This window comes from Aulostomus chinensis, chromosome 8 (genome assembly GCF_037954235.1).
Source record: "Aulostomus chinensis isolate RoL2024-O1b breed Wild chromosome 8, RoL_Achi_v1.0, whole genome shotgun sequence".
Classification (NCBI taxonomy): domain Eukaryota; kingdom Metazoa; phylum Chordata; class Actinopteri; order Syngnathiformes; family Aulostomidae; genus Aulostomus; species Aulostomus chinensis.
In genome coordinates, this window is record NC_141327.1 from 21,144,962 (window position 1) to 21,171,788 (window position 26,827).

General features: G+C 41.2%; 1 protein-coding gene across 4 annotated transcripts; it reads right to left on the minus strand.

Moving 5' to 3' along the window:
- Positions 1–1,227: 1,227 nt before the first annotated feature.
- LOC147257611 (uncharacterized) lies at positions 1,228–12,899 on the minus strand. Of its 4 annotated transcripts, none has more exons than XM_086211632.1 (7): positions 12,571–12,899; positions 12,434–12,474; positions 8,976–9,020; positions 8,630–8,659; positions 7,733–7,880; positions 7,077–7,238; positions 1,228–6,756 (listed from the first exon to the last, which is right to left on the minus strand). In XM_086211632.1, exons 1-7 carry the CDS (start codon positions 12,620–12,622, stop codon positions 5,672–5,674), a joined length of 1,563 nt encoding a protein of 520 aa, XP_086067758.1. In that variant the 5' UTR covers positions 12,623–12,899; the 3' UTR covers positions 1,228–5,671. The 4 variants fall into 4 exon arrangements, with proteins under 4 accessions (XP_086067758.1, XP_086067757.1, XP_086067759.1 ...); XM_086211631.1 differs by having other exon boundaries at positions 8,612–8,659; XM_086211633.1 differs by having other exon boundaries at positions 8,612–8,659; positions 12,434–12,899.
- Positions 12,900–26,827: the final 13,928 nt, after the last annotated feature.

Consider the following 26,827-nt stretch of genomic DNA (forward strand, 5'->3'; position numbering starts at 1 on the left):
AACTGCAGTGCGGTTGTCTCATCTCATCAGCATGTTCCTGTCCACCTCTTCTGTTTGGTCTTACTGTTTTTAAAATGTCAAAATTAAGACACATCAGGTCATCCTGGGAACCAGTCGACCAGTTTAATGAGAAACAAGCCTTGTAACATTTCCTTCATGCCAGACAAACTTTGAAATATTTTTGTAATCAAAACTCACACCAGTAGATGGTGCTAAAACCCCGTGATGACAGCTCACGACAATGTGGCTTTGACTGGAATCATTACTCATATTTTCTCTCCTGTGTGATACTGCTGGATGAAAATGTTTTTCCTTTCATCTTCGTGTGTCGTTTAAAAAAAAAAATCTTCCAGATGATTTTGTGCTTTAGTGGAGCATTACATCTCCAAGCAAATGTTCAATTACATCAGTGGCTGACATCCAATTATTTAAGCTTTTGTAGTCCCTGGGTATCAGATGGCAATTTCCTACTGAAGTCTGTGTACCATAAAAATATTTATTGAGGGCAAACTATTTGTCTTTTTGTGCTCTTCAAGGAAGAATAAAAACAGAGATGATTTATTTTCTTCCTTGGAATATCACGTAGCGGGCCCTTTAGGAGCACATGGTACTGAAAGTGGGTCAGTCAGTGCATGAATCTAGAAACGGTTGCATGTTACAAATTCATTTTTCTTTAAGTCTATTCTTCTAAAAATGAAGCTTTGATAGTGAGCGCTGCTGCTGCCTATTGACTCATCCTGAGTCACAGTGACACTTCCTCACCAGTGGGAGGTTTTAGTTCACCTTAAAGGTACACGCAAAGGTTTTGGGAAATATGTTCATTTTCTATCATTTCTAGAGCCAAAAAGCAGACAGAGACCCTTCTCTCCTCTGTTTGAATAAAGGAGCCCTTGAAACCCACAGGATAGGTGACTGCTAGTTAGCTTAGTATCGAATGCTAGAATCTAGCTGCTCACAATCACGTTATTTTCCCTTTTTCTCTCACATTGAATGTTAAAACAACCCTAGTTCTATTAATGAAGGCAAAAAAACATTTAAAATAAAATCTATATAGATATCTATATAGATACAGATAGATACACACACAATAAGTGAGTACACCAGTTATCAATGACTATATATATATATATATATATATATATATATGTATATGTGTGTGTGTGTGTGTGTGTGTGTGTGTGTGTGTGTGTTGAAAAAGACATGCAAACTGAGACATTTAGTAGCACTTAAGAGTTTATTTTGACACCAAATCCACACTTTTATTGAATAAAGTAGCACTGATGTCTGTGTTCAACATGATAGAATCTCAGTAAGCAGCAATTTAAAAAAAAAATGTCTTGGAAAAAACCTAAATACAATCTCACATTCTGGAGGGGAAAAAGCACCAAGGAATGTGCAACCCGAACAAATGTTTGAAATACATCAAAAATGCTCTACAGCAAATTCAAAATCAACTGTTATAGTCATGATGACGTAAAAATGTTTGGATATTTATAGACGATGTTAACAGGGACAATCAACTTTGGCCTCATAATAAGCGACAATGATTTAACACCACAACACAGCTGACAAGAACTCCCTCACACATGCGTACAACACACTGAAGAGCTGCAGGTAAAATTGCACAAAGATACCTTTAAAGAACACCACACTTTGAATATTAATCTGAACTATTCCACAGAGTCAAACATAGATGCTGCTATAAATCCTGCCGTCTCCTAGCTGCAGGGGTCGAAGGAGAACGCTCGGTTTCTCTGGAGACAAACAGTCTTGAGTTATCCTGAATCAACAGGCTCACGTGTTTTGTTTTTCACGGCAAACTAGTTCAGCCATAGCAATGTGGGCTTTAGTCAATTCTCTGATTTTCAGCGTTACAAAATAAAGTCAGTACAAATATAGAGTAAATACTATCTTGATAAGGAGAAGTAAACAGTCCTTTGCAGTCAAAACTCAGCGAGGTAACAGTCTTATATCAGTCCTTGGCCTACAGCGGCAATGAGGGTAGAGTTTGGGCATTTTGTCTATACATACTAGCTGCAGACAAGGCAAATAAAATTGTTTCCATATACTCTGACCTCAGATCAGTTTGGTCTAAGATGGAAATCAGAGCAATATAAGCCCAAGCTTGTGACTCACATATTACCATTACTTTCAGTCACAGTGGTAGCCATCAAAGATAGAAAATAAAGAATTGAGACATTTTTAAAAATCTTACTGTCTTCAATACAGTTCAGAAGCCTTCTGAAAATCCTGTACTGGACAATAAATACCAATTTAATAATGAATATGGCCAAAGTTAGGAAGCATTAAACAGCGTACTTTATATCTGTAATAAAACATATTCCTGTTATCTTGTCAAAAATCATGAATTCTCACTCTTAAATCCATCTCCTGCTTATCCTGTTGGATAAGGGTCGTGGGGGGGGCTGGAGCCTATCCCAGAAGCCTTCGGGCAAGAGGCGGGGTTCACCCAGAACAGGTCACCAATCCATCTCAGGGCCAACACATAGAAACAGACAACCATTCACAGTCACAGTCACACCTACAGTCAGTTTAGAGTATCAATCAGCCTCGTCCCCTCTTGATGTCTTTGGACTGTGGGAGGAAGCTGGAGTACCAGAGAGAACCCACGCAGGAACAGGGAGAACATGGAGACTCCACACAGAAAGATCCTGTGCTGGAGCCGGGGCTCAAACCCGGAAGCTTCTTGCTGTGAGGCGACAGTGCTGACCACTGCACCACCGTGCCGTCTCACTCTTAAATCAATGACAAATTTTTCCTTAATATTTTTTAAATGTGTTTATAACTGAACAAGAATTCTCTGTGTATCCAATCATCTCCAGCATAATTAACACATTGTTACTTCTGCCAAAGAGGTGAAGTTCTCAGCACTTAACAGTCAACAGGATTACACAAAAACTACAAGGTCGATTTACACAAAACTTGGTGGAGGGGTGAAGCACGGGCCAAAGAACCCAGTAACATTTAAGTCAGAATATATTTAATATCACAAAAAACAAATTGCATTTTTTTTTTTTTAACTTTGGGTTTGGCTGAGGTCTCCTTGACAGAGGTATGCACCTCATTTTGTATATAATCCTTTTAAATCATGTTGTCCAGGTGGACTAAAGAATACATCACTTCCTGGTAACTTTACATAGTTTAAATCTTTTTTTCATGCAGTGAGGAATGATGTTTTTTACAGACGGACAGAGTTGTTTTTGAGGAGTCTGAAGTTTCTGCAGAACAGCTTTTTTTTTAAGTTAATGGTAACATATGAGTGGCACAATTTGGGACGAATGTAAAACCAGATTATCTGTTTGCACTTGGGAGAAACCTTAATCCAAAGGCATTTCAAATGCTGTGTTTTATACAATCAAGGGCCTCAGCCCAGCACAGCGTACGGATCAATTATCAAGAGGTAAATGTCTTTTTTTCACAACTGTTAATTTCCTCTCAACCAGCATCAACTAGAGTAAGGAAAAAAGTGTGAATACTATTGCTAAATACTATTTTTGCAAGTCTCACGTGTACTGTGTATATTTTATTGAGACTGCTAAGCTAAAAAAATGTTTACCCATTTGAGGTACGACTATACACAACTTACAGAGAACACACCCACATAGCAGCAATGAAATATAGAACGCCAAACGGAAAGTTCTTTTTTTTTTTCTTCTTCTAGGCACCTTAGACTTTTACATCAGCTTAAACTAATAATGAACTCGGGGGGTTTTTTTGTCCGAAGGGAAAAAAAGTGCAGTAGCCAAAAGGCGTTCATCTTGAGAGGGTGAACACATTTCTGTCACCTCTGAGAGTCACCGCACAAGAACGCAGATGATCAGATGATGTCCTTCCTAAAAAACTACAACACAAACATTCTTGTACTCCCTAGAAGCACACACGATGAGTTCATCATTTGTCTTCATAAAAAAGATTATTATATTGTTGAACGGAGGCAATGTCGAAGAGCTAAACATGAGTTGAGAGCTTTGCCTTCAGCATTAATCCATTAAGTCTGCAAAGGACACAACAGAGTTGTACAAAAAGGGCCTCTGGTCAACAAACTGCAGATAATCATAACTACAGCAAGACAAATATGTACAAAATGTAACTTTTTTCTCAGGCTTGTTCTCTGCTCAAATACATTTTGTACAGGGAACTCAGTTATGAGATATGTGTGTGCTATTCAAACATAATCCTCGGAAGTAAAGAGCAACGATCTCGGGTCTCATCCTGACGGTCAGTGAGGCGCTCCCCCAGTGAATACTGCTGCTCGAGTGCACGTCAATGGAGGATTTAGTTTACGGACAAAAAAAGAAGAGATCAGTCGGGATGTTCATCAGTCCAACTCTAAAAAAATGATGAGGAGTTTAGTCACAGCAACAACAAACCTGTGACGCTGGAACTCCACTTCGTATGTTGAGCGCAATCGTAACTCGGACTTGGACGGACGTGAAACCCATGCCTGGCAGATTGCATTGCCTTGCTGCAGTTTTAGACACTTGTCCAGATGTTTTCTGTCAAATGTCATATTTTGTTGCGATGCATAATTTTTTACATTCATTATCAGTGATGGGATTAGGCTTAAAGTTTCTGCCACGTTAAAAAATAAACAAATAACTGAACAGTCCGTTCATGGCGGGATCAGATTAACATTGTCTTGCAAAAATGTCAACAAGGAATGTGTTGACTTACATCGCTTCTACAGTCACAGTCTGAAACTGCAGTTTATCATCATTCTGACAATGTCAAGCTTTCCCACCCACGCATCATTTAAATCACCTTTCTAAGCGAAAAACACAAAATAAAATATATAAAAACATTTTAAATTGTAGTTGCTTTCTCTCATTATTGCCTCTGACCAACAGAGAGAAGGAGCAACAATTCGACATACAAAAATAAATAAATAAATCGCTTCAATAACTGTGAAGGATGATGTGGCGAAACACACGCGCTGTTGTTTTACATGAGATTTTCTTGCTCTTTTTTTTTTTTTTTAAATTCAAGAAAATGGCACGTTTCAAGTGTTGGTGATGACAAATCCGGGATGATACATGACTAGGGGTGTAATATGCTAGAAAAGGAAGTGTTGCCCAACCTTTTTCGATGAAGAATTTTCTTCTCACTCCACAACACCTTGCATATGTCAAGAAATTAACAGAAATTATCACCAAAGATTAAGAGATTGAAAACAGTGTTTGTTGAAGAGAGATTTGCAGACTTGAATCATCTTCCACACCCCAAAGATTTTAGAGAAAGGAAAGAGTTGGAAAGTATCATGCTAGGACAAGAGAGAGACGGGAAATTCAAATTAAAGAGAGGATCTGAGATCAAACTGTTGGTAAAAAAGCTAATATGGGTAGATGTGAGAAAATTAAGGAGATGGAGAAGTATTTTAATCACTTGAGGAGAAAATAAAAACCTTCTCCAAAACCTCAAGCGAACTTACTGCAACATCTTGATCTTCACACGCCAGACTCTTCAGGGGGTTCTTGTTTCAAATTCAAGTGAAAACAAGACAACTTCATCCTGTCCATCCGCTTGCAGCCAAAATTGACCTCCAAGACTTAACTTCAGTGATTTTCACCTACTAGTCTTGATCTGTGTAGGTGTTTTTTTTAAGAATCAACACCTCACTTCTTACACATCCTCGCCAACACTGGCCATCATCTTACGAGGACTCCACCGTGATGATGGTGTCACCTGTCTTTGAGATAGCGGAGGATGAGGAGGCGATGTGTTCAGCACAGTCGTCCAGGAGAGGTGATAAGACAGCTGCCTTTGTCCGGAGCGAGCAGTCCATGCTGTCGTGCATCTCCCTATCCTTCATTGCTTCTTTCCCTCCATTATCGTCTTCATCCTCTCTCTTGACGCGGCAGCGACACACCTCGATGCCTGAATCACCCGTCAGCCGCCTGTGGCGGAAATGATCCTCTTCATCATCCTCTTCTTCCTCTTCCTCCTCTTCTTTCTCTGGTTTTTGCTCCTCTTTGTTGTTGCAATGCATTAAAACAGACACATTAGAGGAGAGGAAAGCCTGTTTGGGGGGCGATGGAGTGGGCCTGGAAGTCAGGCCACAAGGTGAGGCTTCTTCATCTTTTTCTTTCTGAGCGACCACAGCTCCCAGTGGGTCTGAGAAAACAAGAGGCTGGATTTGACCAGCAGGAAGGGAAGATAATAGAATGAGGGGGGAGAGAGTGTGGCGAGGATGGCGAGAAGGACGAGAGTTGTTAAGAGAGTGCAAAGGAAGAGAGAGCGGTGGAGCTGAAGACGAGACTCCCTCAGCACTGTTAGAGGGCTGTATGGGGATGACATCTGGAGCCACCGCTGGTATAACATCAGGGGGAACTTGTGATGGAGGCGGTGAGGACGAAGTTGGTGTGCAGGTGGCGCTGACCCTAGGAAAGCCAGCATAGTCGCCCCCTGCTTCACTGGGTGTGGAGATGTGGCTGCTGTCATATGTCTCGTCTGTCACCTGGACGGAGAAGGAGGTGCTGCAGGGGGAGGTGAGGGAGCAGGACTCACAGGAGCAGCTGGTGTAGTTGTCAGAGCTCTGGGAGGAGGTCAGACCACTGGGACCAGGGCCCAGATAAGGAGGGCAGGGGTGACGATGGTGGTGATGATGAGAGTAAGAAGAGCTCGGACCTACCATGGCACCTCCCTGTAGGGCGAAGACAGAGCTATAAGGCGGAGGAGGTGTACTGGGCTGCGCCGCCACCTCCTCATAAGAGGGCAGCTTGAAGGAAGCCAGAAAACCTTAAATGAAAAGACATAAATACTCAGTTATGGTCATTTCTATGCTACTATGCCATCTCTCATACCACAGCAACATATATCTCCGATGTTGGGTGACCTAATGATTAAATATTACGATTTGCTCTGGCCTACTAAGTATACTAATGAACTAAATATACATGTCTGTTAGTTTTTAAATATGTTCATCTGGAAATTAAATATTAGCTTTAAATGTATTTAAGACAAAACAACATAACTTTGAGCCTATTCAGACCAATTTACCAATTTACTACCCTGACACTTAAACTACTATTAAAAAACAAACTAGGTATTTCACATACTGAGGTCCAGCATGGAGGAAGGGTAGTTACAGGCTCCGTTATAGGCAATCAGATTTATTTCCCTCTGTCTCTGCTGCTGCTGGATCCTCAGCTTGGCCCGGCGATGGCGGTAAGCACAGAAGAAGCTGAAAAGGATCAGCACTGTCCACAGCAGCCAGAACCCTGCAGAGCGCAAATCACGAAGCCAGCGTGAAACAAAAAAACAAACAAAGGGGACAAACGTTAATGTTCAATGGTGCTGTCTGAATTACATCCTAAAGCCACCTGAGACTACGTAGAATTGTGTCTTTGAAAATCCTAGATTACAACAATGGTTAAAAGGTTAAAGTCTTTCAGTATTCTACAGGACACAGTCATTAATCAATTGATTGAGGATCTTTTTGATCAGTTAAATTGGTCTTTGGTAGTGAGGTGTTCTGAAAGATGTCTGACTTTGTGGATTTATTCGTTGACACTACAATTTCCCTCTATAACTGGTCTGATGAATGAAGCAGCTTCTTTTTTCTGAGTGGATAATATTCAAAGTGTCCTCAATATTAAAGAGAAATTCTATTTGTGTGTCCATATCTGCATGCAGGAGAAGTTTTTAAGTGTCACAAACTATGTCTATTTCCTTGTGACCCAAAAAAGGAGAAGATGCAGGGCAGCTGACTCACACCAGAGTTCATAATAGTAGGTACAGCAGCCTGTCTCTCCACAGCAGTGTCCGGTTTCACAGAGGTAACCTGGGTTGTTGTTGACACCGGGACAGTACTTTGGACTGACTACAGGCTGGCTACCAGGGGCCCCGTGATGCTTCACCACCTGGTGGACAAAACACCACACCACAATATGGCCACGAGGCAAATGTCACTGCAGAGAATTGCTGTCACAGGTATGTTCTTTACAGCGCAGGTAGCATACACTGGATGTATCTGAATATTTCCATTATGGCTCTTAGAGACCGAGTTAATGCAGGCCGTGAAATCAAAACCATGAGCTGAAGGAGGTTAAGACACTGGAAGGTTATCTTTTTCTGTGAGAATAGCACCAAGAGATTCCTTACACAAGGTATTTTGATCCCTTATTGATATTAAATATTAATTAATGCAGCTAAAAAGGAACATGCACACATCAAGTACGCTTATTGTACATCATTCTTAATGTCAGACAGAAGAAAGATGCATTATCTCCTCTGTATGAGCATTAAAGACCACTATTGGATAGCAGAGCGCTAGTTAGCTTTGCTGCTATGAATGATAGCATTGGGGCTGTTGAGAAAGTTTTCACAAGAAAGTGTTTTCTTTTGTCAGCTTTTTTAAAGGCAAATATAAACACTCCCGTTGTTAATGTGGGCACGGACCATTATAGGATAAAAGTGAGTGCTTTCAGTGCTTTGCGCTACTAGCAGCTAAGCTAACTAGCAGTCAGCCCTCTAGCGGGAGTCTGGGTATCTTTTTTTGTCCATGTTTGATGGTAGAAAATAATAATAATAATAATAATAACAATAATAATAATAATGAAAATTTTAAAAAATGATTTCAAATATCTCACACCTTATTAACAGTACGTACTATGTCAACTTCCCTCTGAGGAACAGCCACCTAAAATGAGAAATAAAGAGAAATATTTAAACTGTCAAGGGGAGAAAAAGCTGCAATGTGAAGCTAAACCTGTAAAATAAAAGTCAAAATTAGGATTCAATGCTCCACGAAAATAACGCTGCAAAGAGCTTGATATGTCTGTTATGTACATACATGAGTTAAACCGAGACGTGCTAACGGCTAATTATATGTGTTACCATGGCAACAGCGGTGGTCATGCACCGCTTTAGGGCTTTTTTTTTATACTCATGTGGACAATGTTTTCATATTATCTGGTGGTATGAAATGAACTGTGGTTGAATGCTGAATTCCTTACCGTGGCTGCTTCAGTTCGATCCAGCCCCTCCAGGGACATGGTCATCTGGTAAAAGAAGAAAACAAACACGACCTTTTAGATGGGAAAAATTATGTGACGCTTAATGTACTACATGTTTTAGATGACAAGAGGACATGATTTTTCAAAAAAAAGGTCATTCTTGTGATCATTTGAAATAAAGACACTACAGGCCTCCCCCCCCCCCCCCCCCGATTTGAGAACACTTTTGGCTTTCTGCCTCGTCAAGGAGAGAGGGAGGTCAAGGGCTTTTTGAAAAAGAAAAAAAACAAAAACACAAAAAAACAAAACCTGTTTTGCTTTGTGTGGGTTGAGACAGCAGACAGGCAGCACCGAATCCCAGACATGATCTGAAAACCTTAGGTGCTCCCTCCCACTATGCCTCTCTTTTTCAAAGGTGCGTGCAAGAGCTCTAAAAATGAAACAGTCTGGGGCCGCGACTGATCATTATTTTCATTACATGAAAAATCTCTTGAAATAAAATGTCTGTAAACAGCTGTTGTAAATTCCCCGTGGCCACAGTGACGTCTCCAAGTGGCTTGCTCAGTCTGATCAGTAACAGTCCAGATTTAAAGATATAAACACAGACATGCAGCCAATTCTCACATTAACAAGGTTGCGATCCGGCATATTTGCTTAAAAAGAGAACATAATCAAAAGAGTTGTGAAGTGCTTGACAGATGAGGTCCGAATTCACAAAATTCATCTGCTATAAAATTGTTGCTGATTCATATTTTGCCAGCAAACTAATCGATCGTTTCGTAGCAGCATCTCAGCAGGAGACCATTAACCATCGGACAGTCTGACCTTTACAATAAGTGATGATCTTAAACTGATTGGCCTCCAGTGTGCTGAAGTCAATATGTATTATATCATAATTCAAATTCAATCCAATCTATGTACAGTTGTCAAAATTCTGCATCAGTTGTGTCCGTTAATGTCACGCAGGCCAACAGCGTGTAAGGAGACAATTGCCTGTGTGTGTGTGTGTGTGTGTGTGTGTGTGTGTGAGCGCGCGCACGTGCATGTGTGTGAGCTGCTGCTGAACGAGGCCATCATCAAAAAAACCCCCAAAACAAAGCGATGCAGAGACGCCATAGGATCGTCGCCTTTTTATAAACCAGGCCTGTAGCCATGTAAGTGAGAGGTCTTTTGTCAACAACTGGCTGCTGCTATGTTGTCCGCATAGGGAACAATTTTGGTCCTACGCTGCAGCCAGCGTGCATGCTAGTGAACAAACAAACCTCACAAAAGGATGAGCCAGAAATCAACAATGCGTGCGTGCGCGCGCACACACACACACACACACACACACACACACACACACACACAGTGCTAAAACTATGAATATAACAAATGTTCGTTTTGTTTGGATTGCAGGACTACTGGACTACTAGCCATATGAGGAACCCTTACACTTGGCAACCTATGAAAAGCTTTCACACAACCAGGGACGAATGGCACTTATTATTCTATAATGCCCTCAAAAGTGTTTAAATATTGACAAAATTCATCATTTTTGCAGACTGGAAAACTGTAGATTTCACTGATACACCAAAGTTCATTGTACTGACAATTTTTGGTCTGAGCTGAATAAAATAAAAAACATCTATTGCAAGTAAGACCAGCGTTTCACACCTTATTTCACCTGGAGAATGGAGAGGTTCATTGTGGAAGAGTGTATGTGTGTGTGTGTGTGTGTGGGGGGGGGGGCATATAGTCGCATCCCCTAAAAAGGAGGTGACGCCACAGTGTGACATCACTGTAGTTGAGTGTATGCTTTCAATTTGCAATCAGAGAGTGTGTTTTTTAACCCTCCCACCCAGGTTCAGGTTGAGGATTGAAGAACCACCCTCTCTCTTAGCTATGTAGCAACCCTCTCCCATCATGGAGTAAACCATACACACGGTTGGTTCATGGAGGTTGAAGTTCCAGCAGGGGACCCAGGATCTCTTTCCCCCAAACCACTTCACCCCAAACCTAAAGTCGCCTCCTCTACGGTTAGAAACCTGACGTGAGGAGTTGTTGAGCCAAGTTCTAGTGATAAACCAACTACATGACATTAAGCGCATACATGACTTCCCAATGGACCACACGCTAATCACATACGACTTCCCCACAAGGGGTCACCATTGCATCACCATACACACACCTTCATCTACTCATCACAGGTGATGTGAAGAACTGAGAGGCTGCGACAATTACAACAATAAAAACCCACAGTAAAGCCACAACACCGGACAATATTTCAGCTCTACCTTGGCAACAGCAAAGCAATTATGTGATGTACGATCAAGGTGATAAGTGATCGAATATTATACTTTTGAAATAAGTTGAAAAGTAACTGTGCCTGAGTGGCAGTAATGAGGTGGAAAGACACATCATAGGAACATCATCAGCAGGTCTGTTTGGCTGGTTGTCCTGAACCAGCAACTGTAGTGTTTTGTTTCTGAATGAATCAGGTTAACAGGGTCTGACAATAAAAAGCTGTTTATTATGTCTGTATTAGAGCTGGATATTGGCAAGGACCTCGCATTAGCGTGTGTATCAAGTTCCATGAATCATGATCCAAATCCACCATAGTGGTACCTGAAATATTTGAGATACCTGTGGGAAACAGATCAACAAGTAGTGAGCACAAACTGAGAACTAGAGATAAACAAGACTGGATTTTTAACAGCAATCTAATTTTCCACAACTGGTTCGGCTTATATTTACTGATTCGATATTTAATGATTCAGTTGCTTCTCATTTTGTACATTTTGTACCTGCTGAAAAACACACGTGAGCATTGCGAATCTGAGCATGTTTTCTTTGATTCCTACGCATCTGGCAAAGCCCATCTAACCTCTATTTACCAGGATGTTCCCTCATCATGCGCTAAGCAAAGAAGAAGAGACTTGAGCAGAACTGGGCCAATAGAAACAGCGGCTCATTAGCCTGATACTGACAGATTCAAACCACAAAGTTAATGTGCTGATGTTATCATTCCTATGATAAATAATTTACAATCCCCTGAGGAGGCTGACAGCATGCTAATTTGAACCCCTTCTTACAAGTTTAATCACCTTATGAAACAGAGAATGATTCCCAAAATATCCTAAAGGTTTACTTAGGCACCAATCACCTTAACTGACGTTTTGTTTTTTGTTGTTTTTTTTTGGGGGGGGGGGGTATATTTGAAGCACAATGTTTGATCCCCTCCCCCCCAAAAAATGCAAAGGGGAACTGAGTATAGTGAAACTGCTGCAGTGCTCCTTAATGTTTAGTCTGGCATCAGAAGACACAACGACGCGATGAGACAGCAGAAGGGTGCAGATCGAGCGGAGGGCCAGTGTTTGACAACAGGCCGAGGGAAGCATGTTGCTCTGCAGCAGCTGTTGCCAGCGGTGTGTGTGTGTGTGTGTGTGTGTGTGTGTGTCGTGTGCCAGTGCATTTACCTCCACAGCCTTCAGCCCCAGACAGAATGTCAGCGTTTTCTCTGGATCCATAGCAAAACAAATTAACAAACAAATACGAGCACCAAACTAAACTGTGTTCATGAAATCAAATGAACTGAGATGTTATTGTGCTAAACCTCCATCACCGCGGTCCCACTCCAAAGACACGGCGGCCTCCACATCCGCCATTCCCCCGGACGGACGGACGCCCCTCCCAAACTGCGCTCCACACGCCGGAGGATCGTGACAGACTCCCGGTGTATTTTCCGGATGATCACAGCACAAACGAGACCGTCGTCGCCTGCTGCTTCCTGTAGTGAGACAGAGATGTTTCACTCTTTGTTTTCTCGGAGAGGGTCGCGGCTGTGAGTGATGTCATGCTTCTCCAGCCCCCAAACTAGTTGCACGAGAGCGCTGCGGCTTTGATTGGCCGGAGCTCCCAGCAACAGCCACACACACTCACACACACACTCACACACTCCGAACGCACACGCTGTTGCACCACTCCAGTTACACGCTACAGCACATCACCTGTATGCTACGGTAGGATGAGAGCGATGAGGCAGGATCATTGTATTTTTAAGAATATTTCAAAGATAGTATGCTGATGTATGTGCCATTTCATAAGAAGTAGGAATTGTGATATTTCAGAATGTATGAATGTATGCCAGGTTGAAAAAAGGTCAAATACTGTAGACTGGAGAACTGAAATACAGGGGGAAATAGTTTAACAAGCAGATGAAGTACAAAAATACTTTTTGGTTACTTTATTTCTGTGTCAGGAGCAAACAATACAATAAACCCGGAACTTTGAGCTGCTACTACAACTATGAAACTGATACTGCTTCCATTAGCACTGTTAACAATTGCATATTTATTGTTAATAATTCCATATACAATCCAGTATGTTGGCACTTATTTGTACCATTGTCCACTTACCTCAAGTACGATAATTTAGTTAGTATAATAACACATTTAGTGTCATTTTTGTACTCCTATCTTCACACTCCTTGCAGAGTCCTATCACAGTCTATTGTTTTACACACTATGTATGTTAAGCTGTAAAAGGAGCTACAGGAACATAAAGCCAGAAGAAAGCAGCATTCGGGTAAAAAGAAAAACATTATTTTAGACAGAACCCCCCCACCCCCGCACCCCCACAGAAATCAGGAAATGAATCCACAGCAGCTGCCATCAACCATCATTAGTTTTTAGTTTTTCCTGCTTTGTGCCGGGTACCGTCTTTGGACTACATTACCCACCTGACCAGTGCCGCCTGTCATCATCCATCAGTCTGCAGAATTCTCCTGATCAAGCTTCTTCTTCAAACTATCTTTCATCCTTATCCTATGGGGTTGAGGGGGCAGCTTTTGGGCATTTATTAATTCAGTTTTTTGTGGTTGTGCCGTTCCTCTTGTTGGGGATCCTCTCATATAGATTTTGGCTTATATGCCGGCTCTTGAAAACATGTTCTCAATCATTTACTACATATTTAATAACGACTTCATCTGAAAAGTTTCCTGACCAGAGGTATGCACATGAGCAGCTGCTGAATCTTACTACTGTTGCAGGCATCACACAAGTGTGTTCACCACCAGAGAAACCAGACAAAACGTTTTTTATTCACATTTGGTGATACTGCAATCATCCATCCATCCATCCATTTTCTTCTGCTTATCCTGTTAAGGGTCGCAGGGGGGCTGGAGCCTATCCCAGCAACCTAACCATTGCACCACCACCTATTTCAATCATCTTTCAAAATACTCTGAAGTGTACATGATTATCTAAACAACCCAACTGCATTAGGCCAGTGTTTCCCTACAACTGGGCTGGGGCCCATGGGTGGGCTGCGAAAGGCCTTCATATTAAAGCTCACTTCTGACATAGGAAATATTATTTTACTAAATTATTTTATGAAACTAAAATAGTTTGGAAAGTATGCTCAGCCTGTACAACATTTATATCAAATACTTAAATGATACATGATTGGCTCTACAAACACCCATCTTCAAACAACATCATCAGTTGAGACGTGGGAGCAAGCTAACTGGTAAAATTGAGCAAGAAAAAAAGCTGTCTTGAAATGCATACTCATACAGTATAAAAAAAGGTTCTTTCAATTATATATATTTTTTATTCCAGGGCTTCCACCTTTATAACAAAGTAGGTGTAGTATTGGTGTTGATTTTATTGTTATATTTCAAATAGTTTATGATCTTGAAATTAAAATGATTGGTCAAAAAATGTTGGTATTCTTTTAATGGGCCCAGGCCTGTTCTAAGAACGAGAAAGAGGCCCTGGAAATAGTAAAGGATGAGAATCCCTTTGTCAGGCTGATCGGTCCTGCATCAACAACAGTTGTTGTTTTACCAGATGTCCACAAGAGGGCAGTAGACTACAGGATTTTGACTCTTTGCATTAATCAACCTGCAGAGGAAAATGAAAAAGACACATGCGGTGCTGTTTAAGGAATTTTCCACTCAGTAAGTGACAAATTTAACTTAAGTCACTGTTTGCCCCTCATGGGGCACAACTCCTCTTCCTGGCTGTGTACTTGTACCTTCTATCTTTGTGAGGAGACTTTCTAAACCTCTGTAGTGATGACATTCAGTGTGAGGACATTCTGGTTTGTCCTCACCGTCTGAGGATCATTACAGGACAGTTTGAGGAATAATACTTGAAGATAATGTTCTTTCACACATGAGGCAGAACTGTGAAATTATTAAGTTATTCTTTCACTTTTTATTTGTCATTCTTCCGGGTAAAAACCTTGAAACAGAAGCTTGTGAGCATTTTCATGTTAGTGAAAAAGCAAGCCACGTGTGTTATTGCTTGTTTTAAACCATGAAAATGGGTCAGAATTGTGAACATGATTGAAATGCCGCTCATTATTCACAACTTTCTTAAAATATTGAGGTAAACCTCAATGAAGAGCCAGACAGACACCGATTTAGAAAACCGAGACGGACACAGAAACACTTGAACAGAACAAATAAAATTCCTCAAAACTACAGCATTCTATGTCTCCAAAAATTTCCATTCAGGTATGACCACCATAACGGACACACCTAAAAATCACCTGAATTACTGTAAGTTTCCCTGAGAGAACAAGTTTGGTCAACTCACTTGCTCTCTCGCACCTTAAGTGACAACACACTTCCTCTGACCTCATCTTAGCACACCCATGAGCACGTACGCACGTACACACTCTGTCATGCGCACACACACACACACACACACACACACACACACACACACACACACACACACACACCAAATTACAATAATAATGAATATTGCTAACGAATTGCTTGACACAAACAGTGTATACCTACATCAGCCTTGGAATAAGTGGAAACATGAGATCGGCAGCAACAGGATCATGGGACACTAAACTAACTAAACATCATTTATGAGAAATTTAAAGTGAAAACAATTTTAAGTTTTGTTTTCCCCTTCCATGAGTTGGATGAGCATGTGATTTATATCATAATTACTTGCTAAATGCCCTGCCTCCAGCTTATCTCAAGGACTGTGATGATTACACACCTTGCAATGTAGTATTTACGATGCGTGAATTTAAAAAATTCGTGTGACACCACGTGAAATACATGACCTCTTATTTTCTGTTTGATATGCATAATTTGTTTTAATTTTCTTGAAACAGACGACGCATTTTAGGATTAGTTTAAAGTCACAAAGAACACTTTGATTAAAGTTATTATTTCTCCTCCTGAGCCAGAAGGCAAATGCGATTTTCAAAAAGCTTACAATGATTTCTTGGAACACTGATATATTTTCTGCCCTAAAGAAGGCGACCGTCATTAAGATCTGAAGCTGTGAGACCTTTAGAACCCATGACAAACTCTAAACATTTTAATTTACTGCATTCCTGTACGGTTTAGTCGTCTATTTCCTCAAACATGATATGAAAATATATTAGTTGTTTCAGCTTCCTTTCCAATAAAATCTCAACTTACACAACAGAAATACTGTAAGCCCTTGTAGAGACATTTCCAGTGTGGTAAGCATGACACATCTTTAGTGGTGTAACAACACACACTCGATAACAGCATTGGCAGTTGTCAAAACACCAGTCGTTTTATGAGAGATTAGAAGCACCCTCAGGAGTTCATACAGTACATTCATCAAAATTATATTTTTCATACAACAGAAAGGAATGTTTTCTGCAGCTGCACGGTTGTGGTGGGGTTTTGAAACCTGCCTATCAAATTACGCTGCGGTCACAAGTGTCTACAATGATGTCACTCAGGAAAGTACATTCACCAACAACTTCCTTATTCTCTCTAACTGCACACCAGACCATCAAAAATTCTGCTGGGAAATGAAAAGTGGTCAAGTGCATCAACGTGCATCCGGCACCACCACATCTGTCACCTTGCACATTGTGGATGTGTAACATAACATTGTAAATGAAAGCATCCTGCACTATGTATTTGCATAACTATGATTATCCTTTTTCTTTTACAGTGAGTATTTTTCATATCTACTGAGGCGATGAACTACAGATGTCCTGATAAAACTGAATTGGTTAAAGGTCAAATTCAAATTCATTCTCACTGACCTGAGAGTCTATTTTCTTAATCAAAATTTGGTTACCAGCAAAAGAATTGTAGTAATATTATCTTTTAGTTAAAAAAAAAAAGATTTATCAAGGATTACTCACTGAAAGTGATACGGTCGTTTGCAAGAGTGCCCTGATCACATTCACTCAGTTGCACATTCACACCTGGAACCAGAGCAGCTCCACTGCGCTTCTCGAACCTTTCCGCCACCCCTGCGGAAGTTGATGGAAAAACTGCCAATTTCACAACAACACTGTCTGTTTTTATGCTAGGACTATTAAGTTAAGATGGTTTGATGTATTTCCAGCACCAATCAAAAATCTGCAATGTGTAAATAATAGTTTATCAATGGCACAATCACAAAGCTTCCTTCTAAGGGTGCTAAAAAACATATAACACTCAACACTGCAACTTAAACTTGACTGATTCTTAACAGTCTGATGACATCGTTGTCTCATGTTACCAGGAAGATCCTGCATGTTGCCATCGTGGGTGAGAAGCTGCTCTAACCACACCCATATGTCAATCGTGGATGCACGCGTATGTAGAAATCTTAAAGTAAAACCAAAAGAAGGCTTTGATAAATCAAGCTTTACATTTAATTGAAATGTACTCTGTCAATGTAAATACAGCTGCAGCTGGTTCAGACAGATCAGGTCACTGGGTCACAATCTTTGGCCCTGTTTGAAGTATGACAGCAGCATGTTATCATCAACGTCATAAATCAGCTGTGCCCGTGCTAATATGGTACAGCTGTCAAAGAGGGCTGCGGGGAGAAAAATATACACACTAACCCCACACACACACACACACACACACACACACACACACACACACACACACACAAGTCTGTGACCACAGGCCAAATAAAGGTTCATGACAAGTTCTAGCAAGTCTAGCGTAGTTAACTTAATGAGACGTCAACTCACTCACACACACACATACACACACACACACACACACACACACACACACAAGTGCATTCTATCAAACGTGATTATCATGCCGTTGAGTGAAACAACCAAAACATCATCTGAGAAGACTTGCATCAGGTTACCTCACTTGGCCGCATGAAATCCCTCTATAATCCCTCACATGAGAGGATCAAAACCAAAGACTACAAACACAGCGATGCATGTGATAATCCAAAGACTCACGTTGTGTCGAGTTACTTGCAAGTTATAATGGATTAGCCCCTGAAGCGCATGCTTGATATTGTCAGATTTTTCATGATAGCAAAGATGTTGAAAACGTAATCTGAGTAGAAACCTGCATAAACAGAAAGCAAATATAAATTGATATATGAATTGTCTGATGGGATTCCGGAACTTAATTGTGACACAAAGGTTTGTTTTGTAGTGCACTGGGGAAAAAAAACAAGATATCAGAGAGAACAGAGGTGCAAACCACCATAGAATCAGCATTAGAAACAACTTTACTGCCAAATAAGCTGTCACATAGAGGGGTTTTCACTGAGCAAGCTTAGCTTCTACCTGGTCCAAACGAAGCACCATGGACAGGTCAGTGCTTGGCCCAAGAAACATGACTCTAGTGGTTTGAATCAGACGTTTTCGTAGTGTTAGGTTGGGCCAGGTGTCCCCTTACGTCACATGATGTTATATCCACCTTGATGAAATGGATGCAAATATTGCACAAATGTTCACTTGGATTCAAGGATGAGGTGAAAATATTTTGGTGGACAAAAATGACATCTACTTAACGTGAATGTGATATGGCACTTAGAGGGAAATATTGTACAAATGTTCACTTGCAGGTGGACCCTTTGCCTTTGTCTGCACCATCAAGGAGTCAGAACAAACCTGAATGGGAACTGGACTGGTGGGTGAAGGCATACAACAGCAAAGAAATTCTAGTTGTGTATTTAGTGTCGTTTGAAGTGATGTGAAAAATGAGGCTACCTGAGAGACTATGGGACCAAAAAACATAATCAAGATCACATCTGCATCCAGGAACCAAGAGAAAGTACGGAAGTGAAGTAAGGAGGGGTAAGGGGCGCCTTATTCCAAGCTTTGTCTGAGGGGAGGCCCGCTGTCTGAGACTTTGAAAAGCCTTGAATGAAATCTTAGACAGTGCTGATTTCAAGATGTTCAAGTATCTGGGCCTGAATGAAGAACAATAGAACATTTTAAGAACGTGTCTACATCAGCATTTTACTCCCCTGCTGATCCACAGCACCTTGATGTCTTTCTTTGATAAGCGCTGACTTGTGATTTATTTGTCGGTCCAGCACAAACACAGGAGGAACCCAAGGGACTGTCAGGAGCCAGAGAGAAACAGAGAAGCACGAGCAGAGACGCTGAAGATTTCTCCGCTGGCTATTGCTGCAGGCCAGTCTGCAGAGGAAACTTAGGCAGAAAACAGAAAAGCAGGTTCCCGTGTCTGCAGTCTGCTTCCCCATCTGTGTCTTACTTGAGTTCAATGACGCGTTTGCAGACACGTGCACATCAGGAAAAGACAAACACGTGTTCACTGCTACCATTCTGCTATGATGTTCAACGACCGATTTCTGGAGAGAAGCTGTTGATACGGTATCTATGTATAAGGCACTTACTAATAATGCTTTTTTTTCAAACTTCTCAGGTTTGCACTTTTCTGTTAACACCTGTTTTCGGTGACACAAGATGGAAGCCTGCCAGTGAAGAGTAATACTGCTGCAAACAGTGCTAATTTGTTATTTTCTCTCTTTCTGCCTCAAAGTGAAATATGTCTCGCATCAGTTCACCCCTCCTTCTCCTGCTTTCCTTGAAGATTTGTGTGTGCACATTTCAATCCCTTGGATTCTGGCCTGGCCAGGGTCCACCACTGGCTCTTTCTCAGTTTTCCTTTCTCTCCCGCTCTCTATTTTGTTTCTGTTTTTTTTTCTGGAGTCCTGAGACACAGTGACCCACTTCCAGTTCCTTCCTCAGTGTGTATGTGCGTAAACGTTAAAGCAAACAGCTAACAGTTCTTGTTTTTGTGGTATTTGTGCAAAGGAGGCCCCCACCCTTTTGCTCTCTCCCATACACCCCCCTCCTCCCTTTCTCTCTGCATGACCCATGGAAGTTTGGGAGTGGGAGTGGATAGGGATCTTTGCCATGAGTCATTACCAGGGGACCCCTGGCACTTGGCTATACCCCTCCTCTGCATGCAAGGAATGCAAGCTAGATGCACTCCAGCCTTAATGAAAAGGGACACTCATTCAGATGCAGACAGCAGAACTTTATGAAAGTTTGATCGACACCCGGGTGTTGACAAAGAAAAGCAATTTAGAAAAATGAGGGGTTTCCAAGTGTAACAGGACTATCCGGGAGAACAGAAAATTGATGGTCAGGAGGTTTTATGAGCTCTCTATTTTTCTTTTTTAGGTGTGCACAGCTGCACTTTGGGGCTGTGGAAACATTTGCAGGAACACACTCTGGCTGGCTGACATATAGTCTGTCATTAAGCATGCACTCAGGACATGCAACCTGTGTTAGACCTGTATAACCTGGCATAATATGCACTTTCTTTTGTTTGTTTGTTCAGTAGTTCTTTCTTTCTTTCTTTCTTTCTTTCTTTCTTTCTTTCTTTCTTTCTTTCTTTCTTTCTCTCTCGCTCTCTCTCACTTCCCTCACCCCTTTATTCTTGAATCCAGCCTCTCCTCCCTCTTGTTTTTCTCCCTCATTCCCTCTACCTTCCCCCATGGCTGAGTCTGGCAGGGCCATGGGTTCAAAGACGTGCAAGCACCAGAATGTAGGTCAACCCTCAGTGCTGAGTTACCGATTAGAAACAGCTGTGCATTTGTGGGCCATTCTCTCTGTCTGCTGAGGCTAGCAACCATTGCAGCGCTGCATTATAACTTCACTTTTCCAATGCCCCCTGCTCTGTAACTCCTGCCCTGAATTCTACTTCCCTCCACTAAAAGTGATGAATAAGCGAGAAACTTGCCCAAATGCTTCAGTGTTTTATCCTGTGGTCCTGGATTTAGATGCAAACAAATGTGAGTCATGTGAATTCATCACTCCTGCTCTCGTGATCCGCGCAGAAAAACCAAATGTGTTTACATGTTTTTACCTTCACCGACATGCATCTTTCCTCTTTGCTTTTCTCACTTCCATTATAGAAGGACCCCTGGAGGTTCATTGCCCTCCTTTAAGCCTTAAAAAACAGTCGAGCATGTCTGTGGTTCTGCCTATTGTTTTCAAATGAAAACATTTCTCAACTGCAGAATGAGTTTCCCTCCCATTGCTCTGGACAATAGCTGATGTTTAGCATGAATTAACCCATGAGTTTCTGAACTGGCGGTGCTGAAGGTGACAACACTAGCATGTCTGGATTAGCCCTCGATGCCCCCTCGGACCTGCCCTCATTGCTTGTTATGAACAGAGAGCACCTGGGGGTAATTACCTGTCATGGCCCATGGGGACGCCACATGTCAAAGGCTTCAGCATATGTGTGTACGGATAAGACAGATTGCTTTTCTACGCGGAGAAGCAAAGCTTGCATATAAATCAATTTCAGTTAAAGTCCTGTAGACCACTCCCCGAGACAAAACCACACTGGTGTTCGTGAAGTTGTGGAAGAGTACAGCAGGAAGAGAGAGCTGTGATGACTTTTCACACTCCAGAACCTTTAACAGCCCTCCCTCCGCTGCCAGCTCAGCACCGGATATGAGCCAAACCCTGTACCCTGCAGCTGTGGGCCCAAAATGCCAGATGGGCAAAATGATGCACACAGATGAACGCAGACACCCAAACAGCCACATTTAGCAAATTCCCAATGCAAGTGTGCGTGCAAACATGAGGAGAGCATAAAGACACATGCAATCAGTCATGAAAACACATGTTACTATAAGTTTGACCCTGTGAAATGGTGGTAATTACAGTGCTATGATGCATCTGACAATTGCCCCTGCCACGCCCTGAGTCCACTTGTTAGCTAGCTGATGAAAAACAACTTTTTTTTTTTATTGACACAAGTATTCACACGCACACACAACTAATGACTGTGTGTATTATTTTTCCCCCTCTGTGTTTTGAACCACTTCCTAGCAAAGAGAGTGGCTGTACGAGTGAGTTCGGTTTCTGCAAAGCTACATTTGTTTTGTTTTTTTTCAAGTTTCTGGTTTCAGAGCATGTTTGACCATTGATTTTCTAATGTCTGCATGAAATGATGATTTAAACATATTGAAATATTGAACTTACACAAATGAGTTCGTGAGCTTCAGGGGACCTGGTAGGTTTTTTTTTGGAAGGTTCCCCTCAGATTTAATGTTAATGTTAAGTTGATTGGCACTTTACTTCCATATACATGTTAAATTTTTCCTTTCATAAATATTTTCAAAACAGAATTTGTTCAACTTCGCATTAGTCAACATGAATCAAAGCTACTGATCTTTATCAAAACCTTTCAAGCCTACGGGGGGTAAGTTCAGTTGGAGTATCATTTCCTCCGAATTTATGGAAATGCACAGTGAGTCTCAAAGGTTACAAGCAGGGTTTTGTAAATCCAGATATCCTGACAAGGATTCTTGGTGGGATCTCAGTCTTGAAACCAGAACAGCTGCTTCAGCCTGGCTTCTCATCTATTGCACTTTCTAATATTCATCCATTTTCAGAGGAGAATCAAATCCATTGGTGGGTGGTCTGTCACCGTACTTCTCCACTGCCCACCCACCCGAGAAGATAGGCCTGGTTTGCATATTTATGGGGAGGATGTTTGTTGTTAGAGACCCGCTGTTTGAGTGTATGAATTAGCTCAAGTTCACCAGTTGCCATGGTCACGGATATGGTTGTTTTATTTGAGCCCATTCAACCTCATGTACACACATCCCTGCCCCCCTTGGCTTCCTTCAGTTTGTGTGGTTGTATAGCTTTTTATATGGTGTTTCAGCCTGGTGGGATTTGTCCTCTTAACTTAACTAGCACCCACATAAATACAACAAAAATGTTTTGTTTTTTTTTTTTCAAACAAATGTCAGGAACAGCCTTGTGCACTTGGTGAGTTCCTGCAGGTTTCATGGATGATATATGCCACGGTAACATAGGGTTCATCATGTGGGTGTGAGCCGCACAGGTGAAACCAGATCAGATTTGCACACCCAGCCAAGAGGGCAGAAGAACTGAGGGATGCAGGAACTTTAGAGAGTCCAGCACCAGTCCAGGTGCAACTGCAAGAGAAAAAGAGTGAAACAGAAAGGAAAGTTTGCCACCTTGCAGCCTTTTGCTGTGTGAACAGCAGCCAGTTCTGTGGGCAGATCTACACCAATGAAGAAGAGGAGACACAGATGGGCAAATGTATGGGTGGCAGAGGAGGAAAGAGTCTGGAGATAGCCAATGAACAAGCCCATACCATATTTTCATCACAGTGAAGCTAATGAACTGTATTCTCCTGATAAATATGTATATCTTGTTTAAAATAAAAAGAACTTGAGAAGCTTCCAACACATGAAAAAAGAGGAGTGCTTAAAATAGCCCATGATATAATTCATATTTTTACAAATGCAGCTGTATGATGCAATATAATATATAAATATATATTTTTTTGCATATTTACTGTGACAGCAATTAAGCTATGGCCCAAAATATCTATAATATGGTAATGAGACATACTTATATTGCAGAAGATGCCAGGACGGCACATTTAAAGCAGCAGTGTGGTATACTGTCAGTAAAATGCTAAAATAAAGGAGGAGGATCTCTGATGTCAGGGTTCTCCCAAAACACTTCGAAATGGTGCTGTGAAGCATCATCATAAAGATGGAGAGCAAAGATTGTGGAATGGAAAGTGTCTGGATGAACAAATATGTGTGTATGCGTGGGAGGGCAAGAGTACACTCATTCTTTGCTTAAGAAGAATTATTATAGATAGTCGTGTAAAAACAAAAACACAGACAGGAAAAGTACTGACTGAAGTACTGCTTGAACTTCTTTGCTTCAGAAAAGTAAAAAGTACATGCAGTGAAGTGTACTCAAAGTATACATGTAAAATGTACACATTTGAAGGACATTTCAGTGGGGTTTTTATGTGCATCATAAAATTAATCAAATCTAACTTATTTTTGAAAAAAAAGTATGTACTGACAAAAATGAACATTACTTTCCAATCTGAAGTTTTAAATGTTGCAACAAAACAACTGACGTGTGAAAACACCCTGGCCTAAGCCTTAGAAAGTGTTTGTACATTTTTGAAACAAGTTTATTACTCAATTTGGACACATTTTGACAGATTATCTTTTTTTTCTTTGTCATCGACAGAAGTCATCTTCATAAGATGATGTCATAGACAACATTTTAAAAGGCCTTAATTGTTTCTGAAAATAAGAAATGAAACAAAATACCTGTAAGGAAAACAGTAGAATTGTCAATAGGCCTCTTGGTATGTGTTCGTGCAATGAGGTCAGCGACCTCTGGCAATAGTGGAGGTTACAAGTCAGGTACCTTTACTTTGAGGGTCCCATCCTGAAACATTTAGGAAACCCTGATCTGCATCCATAGGAAAAAATATATATTTGTGTAACAATGTAGGAGGTAGAAACAGGAATTTGTCAGATAAATACACACCCAAGAGACACAGAAAATATACTTCTAAGAAACTAAGAATTGTCATTTTCTCAACAAAAATGTACCAAACAATTGTTAAAACGAAGGGTGGCACGGCTCAGAGGTAGAGCGGCTGTCTAGCAACCAAAGGGTCGCTAGTTTGATCCTCACTTCCCCCGGTGACCATGTTCAAGTATCCTTGAGCAAGATACTGAGCCGTCTAGGGTGAACCCCGCCTCTCGCTCAATGTCAGCTGGCATAGGCTCCAACCCCCCCACCCCCACGACCCTGAACAGATAAGAGGTATAGAAACTCAGTGGATGAGTAGATGGACAATTGTTAACACATAATTAGACAAATATGACACTAACGGTGCAAGTGTTACATCAGAGTGTTTGTGTACAGTAGTAGTATGCACGCTACATAGGTGCCAACATTGTGAACACACCCCACCTCTCCCTGGGGGAAGATTTCCAGACAGTTGGTATTCCTCGTCATCTATGAGACATAGGATGTGCCATAAAGGGCTGGGTAACGATGATGGAACCTGTAGGTTCAGTGACTAAGCCTGACTCTACAGACCATTACGTCAACCTTGACACCTTGACATGTGAACTGCTGATGTAAAACTGGTGTGTCAAGCAGGCGTGTGTTCTTTTTTGTCATTGGAAGCTAACTAGCTAATATCATGCGACGTGTGATGTGGTCAGTATTGCCTGAACACCTGGTTTCTTTTTTTCGCCGGCCTTCTAATGGGCTTCATCAACCTTCAACCTTCAACAATTTCAACGCAGGCAAGATCTACGCAATTTATCTTTTTTAACCAAATGATTTAAACTTTGAAATATCTGGGAAAATATCCGTGGACCTTTGCCCTGTCTCCAGTGGAGTGACATTGACAAGTCTAATCCTGATTACAAGTGGAATCAAAATGGTTTCAGATTCAGAAAACTTTATTTATCCCTGTGGGGGGTAATTAAGGGAACAGAGGGCGGTATGGTGGATAGCTGGCTACAGTGACTGACATTTGGCCCAAAGGTTGTACTGGAGGGTGGGGGACACTGACAAAAGGGAGGAAGGTAGTCCGTAAACAGTAAGAGGCAACAAGATAAACAAACCTCCAAATCTCCAATCCCTTATCTCTCTTTATTTGCTCTTAATTAACAGTCACCGTGGACTCTCATTAACAAACTGGATCAGATTTTACTCTGTAGAGACAAACAACTGCCGAGCCAAATCATAAAGTTTTGTTTTTCTCTATGTTAAACAGATCTAGCGTAAATGGATCCCTCCATTGGCTCAGGCTACACCCCTCCTTCAATTTTCAGGAAAATTATGCTATACTCATAGCATAATCCTACAAACAGTTTCAGATAGCGCAGATTTGGCGCAGAAGAGATGTGATCCTGCTAAAAGATACGGATAAAAACCACTCCCTTCTTGGTGAAAAAAAGAAGAGGTTTTAACCTCGTTTTGCCAGAGATAACAGTACAGCAACCACTGTTATAACACATTTGATAACACACAATATCTTCTGTTGAGATTCAACGATGAAATTTAAATCCGGAACCATCCCAGTTTAAAAAGGCCGCTTCAGCTCAATTCACCCAGACTCTTGGGGAAAGCTTTTATAATCCATAAGCATGACTGTAAATGTAATTTGGAGTCCCATGTGAAAACATTAAAAAAAAGAAAACCTCATGCCACATATTGAAAACATTTGGGTAGTTTCCTGAGAACATCACTTTGATTGAGGGATTATCACTTCAGACTTCCTGCAAAGGCTGCGGAACCCCCAAACATATGTTCCACATATTTAGGTTTTCAAACTTGCCTGAAAATGGAAATTAAATGAAGCTATAGATTGAAAAGATTACTATCGATAAGTGCCTATGTGGCTGGACAGAACACTAAGGAATGTGCTGTTAATTCCCAGAAATTAGAGCAATTAATTGTAATGTGCTGAGTTGGAGCATAGACTTTGGCACCGCATGAATAAAATGTTGGAATATAAGTATTTTCAGGTGTAGAACTGAATAGCTTACAGATATTGTGCTGTAGCCACACAAGTAAGAGATTAATAATATACATCGTTGAGGGGGAACACAATTTATTCTTAGTTAAAACTAGCAACATACCTACAAAATGAAAACACCATCCATCATCCATCCATCCATTTTCTACCTCTTATCCTGTTAAGGGTCACAGGGGGGCTGGACGCCCTGGACAGGTCACCAGTCCATCACAGGGCCAATACATACAGACAGACAACCATTCACACTCACAGT

Bases quoted from the DNA above. Each gene is read 5' to 3' on its own strand.
- LOC147257611 (XM_086211631.1), bottom strand. From the start codon at position 12,622: ATGGCGGATGTGGAGGCCGCCGTGTCTTTGGAGTGGGACCGCGGTGAT. The intron at 9,021-12,433 runs GTAAATGCACTG...TTCTTTTACCAG, and splicing joins TGGGGCTGAAGGCTGTGGAG to ATGACCATGTCCCTGGAGGG. The intron at 6,757-7,076 runs GTATGTGAAATA...TTTTCATTTAAG, and splicing joins TTCCTCCATGCTGGACCTCA to GTTTTCTGGCTTCCTTCAAG.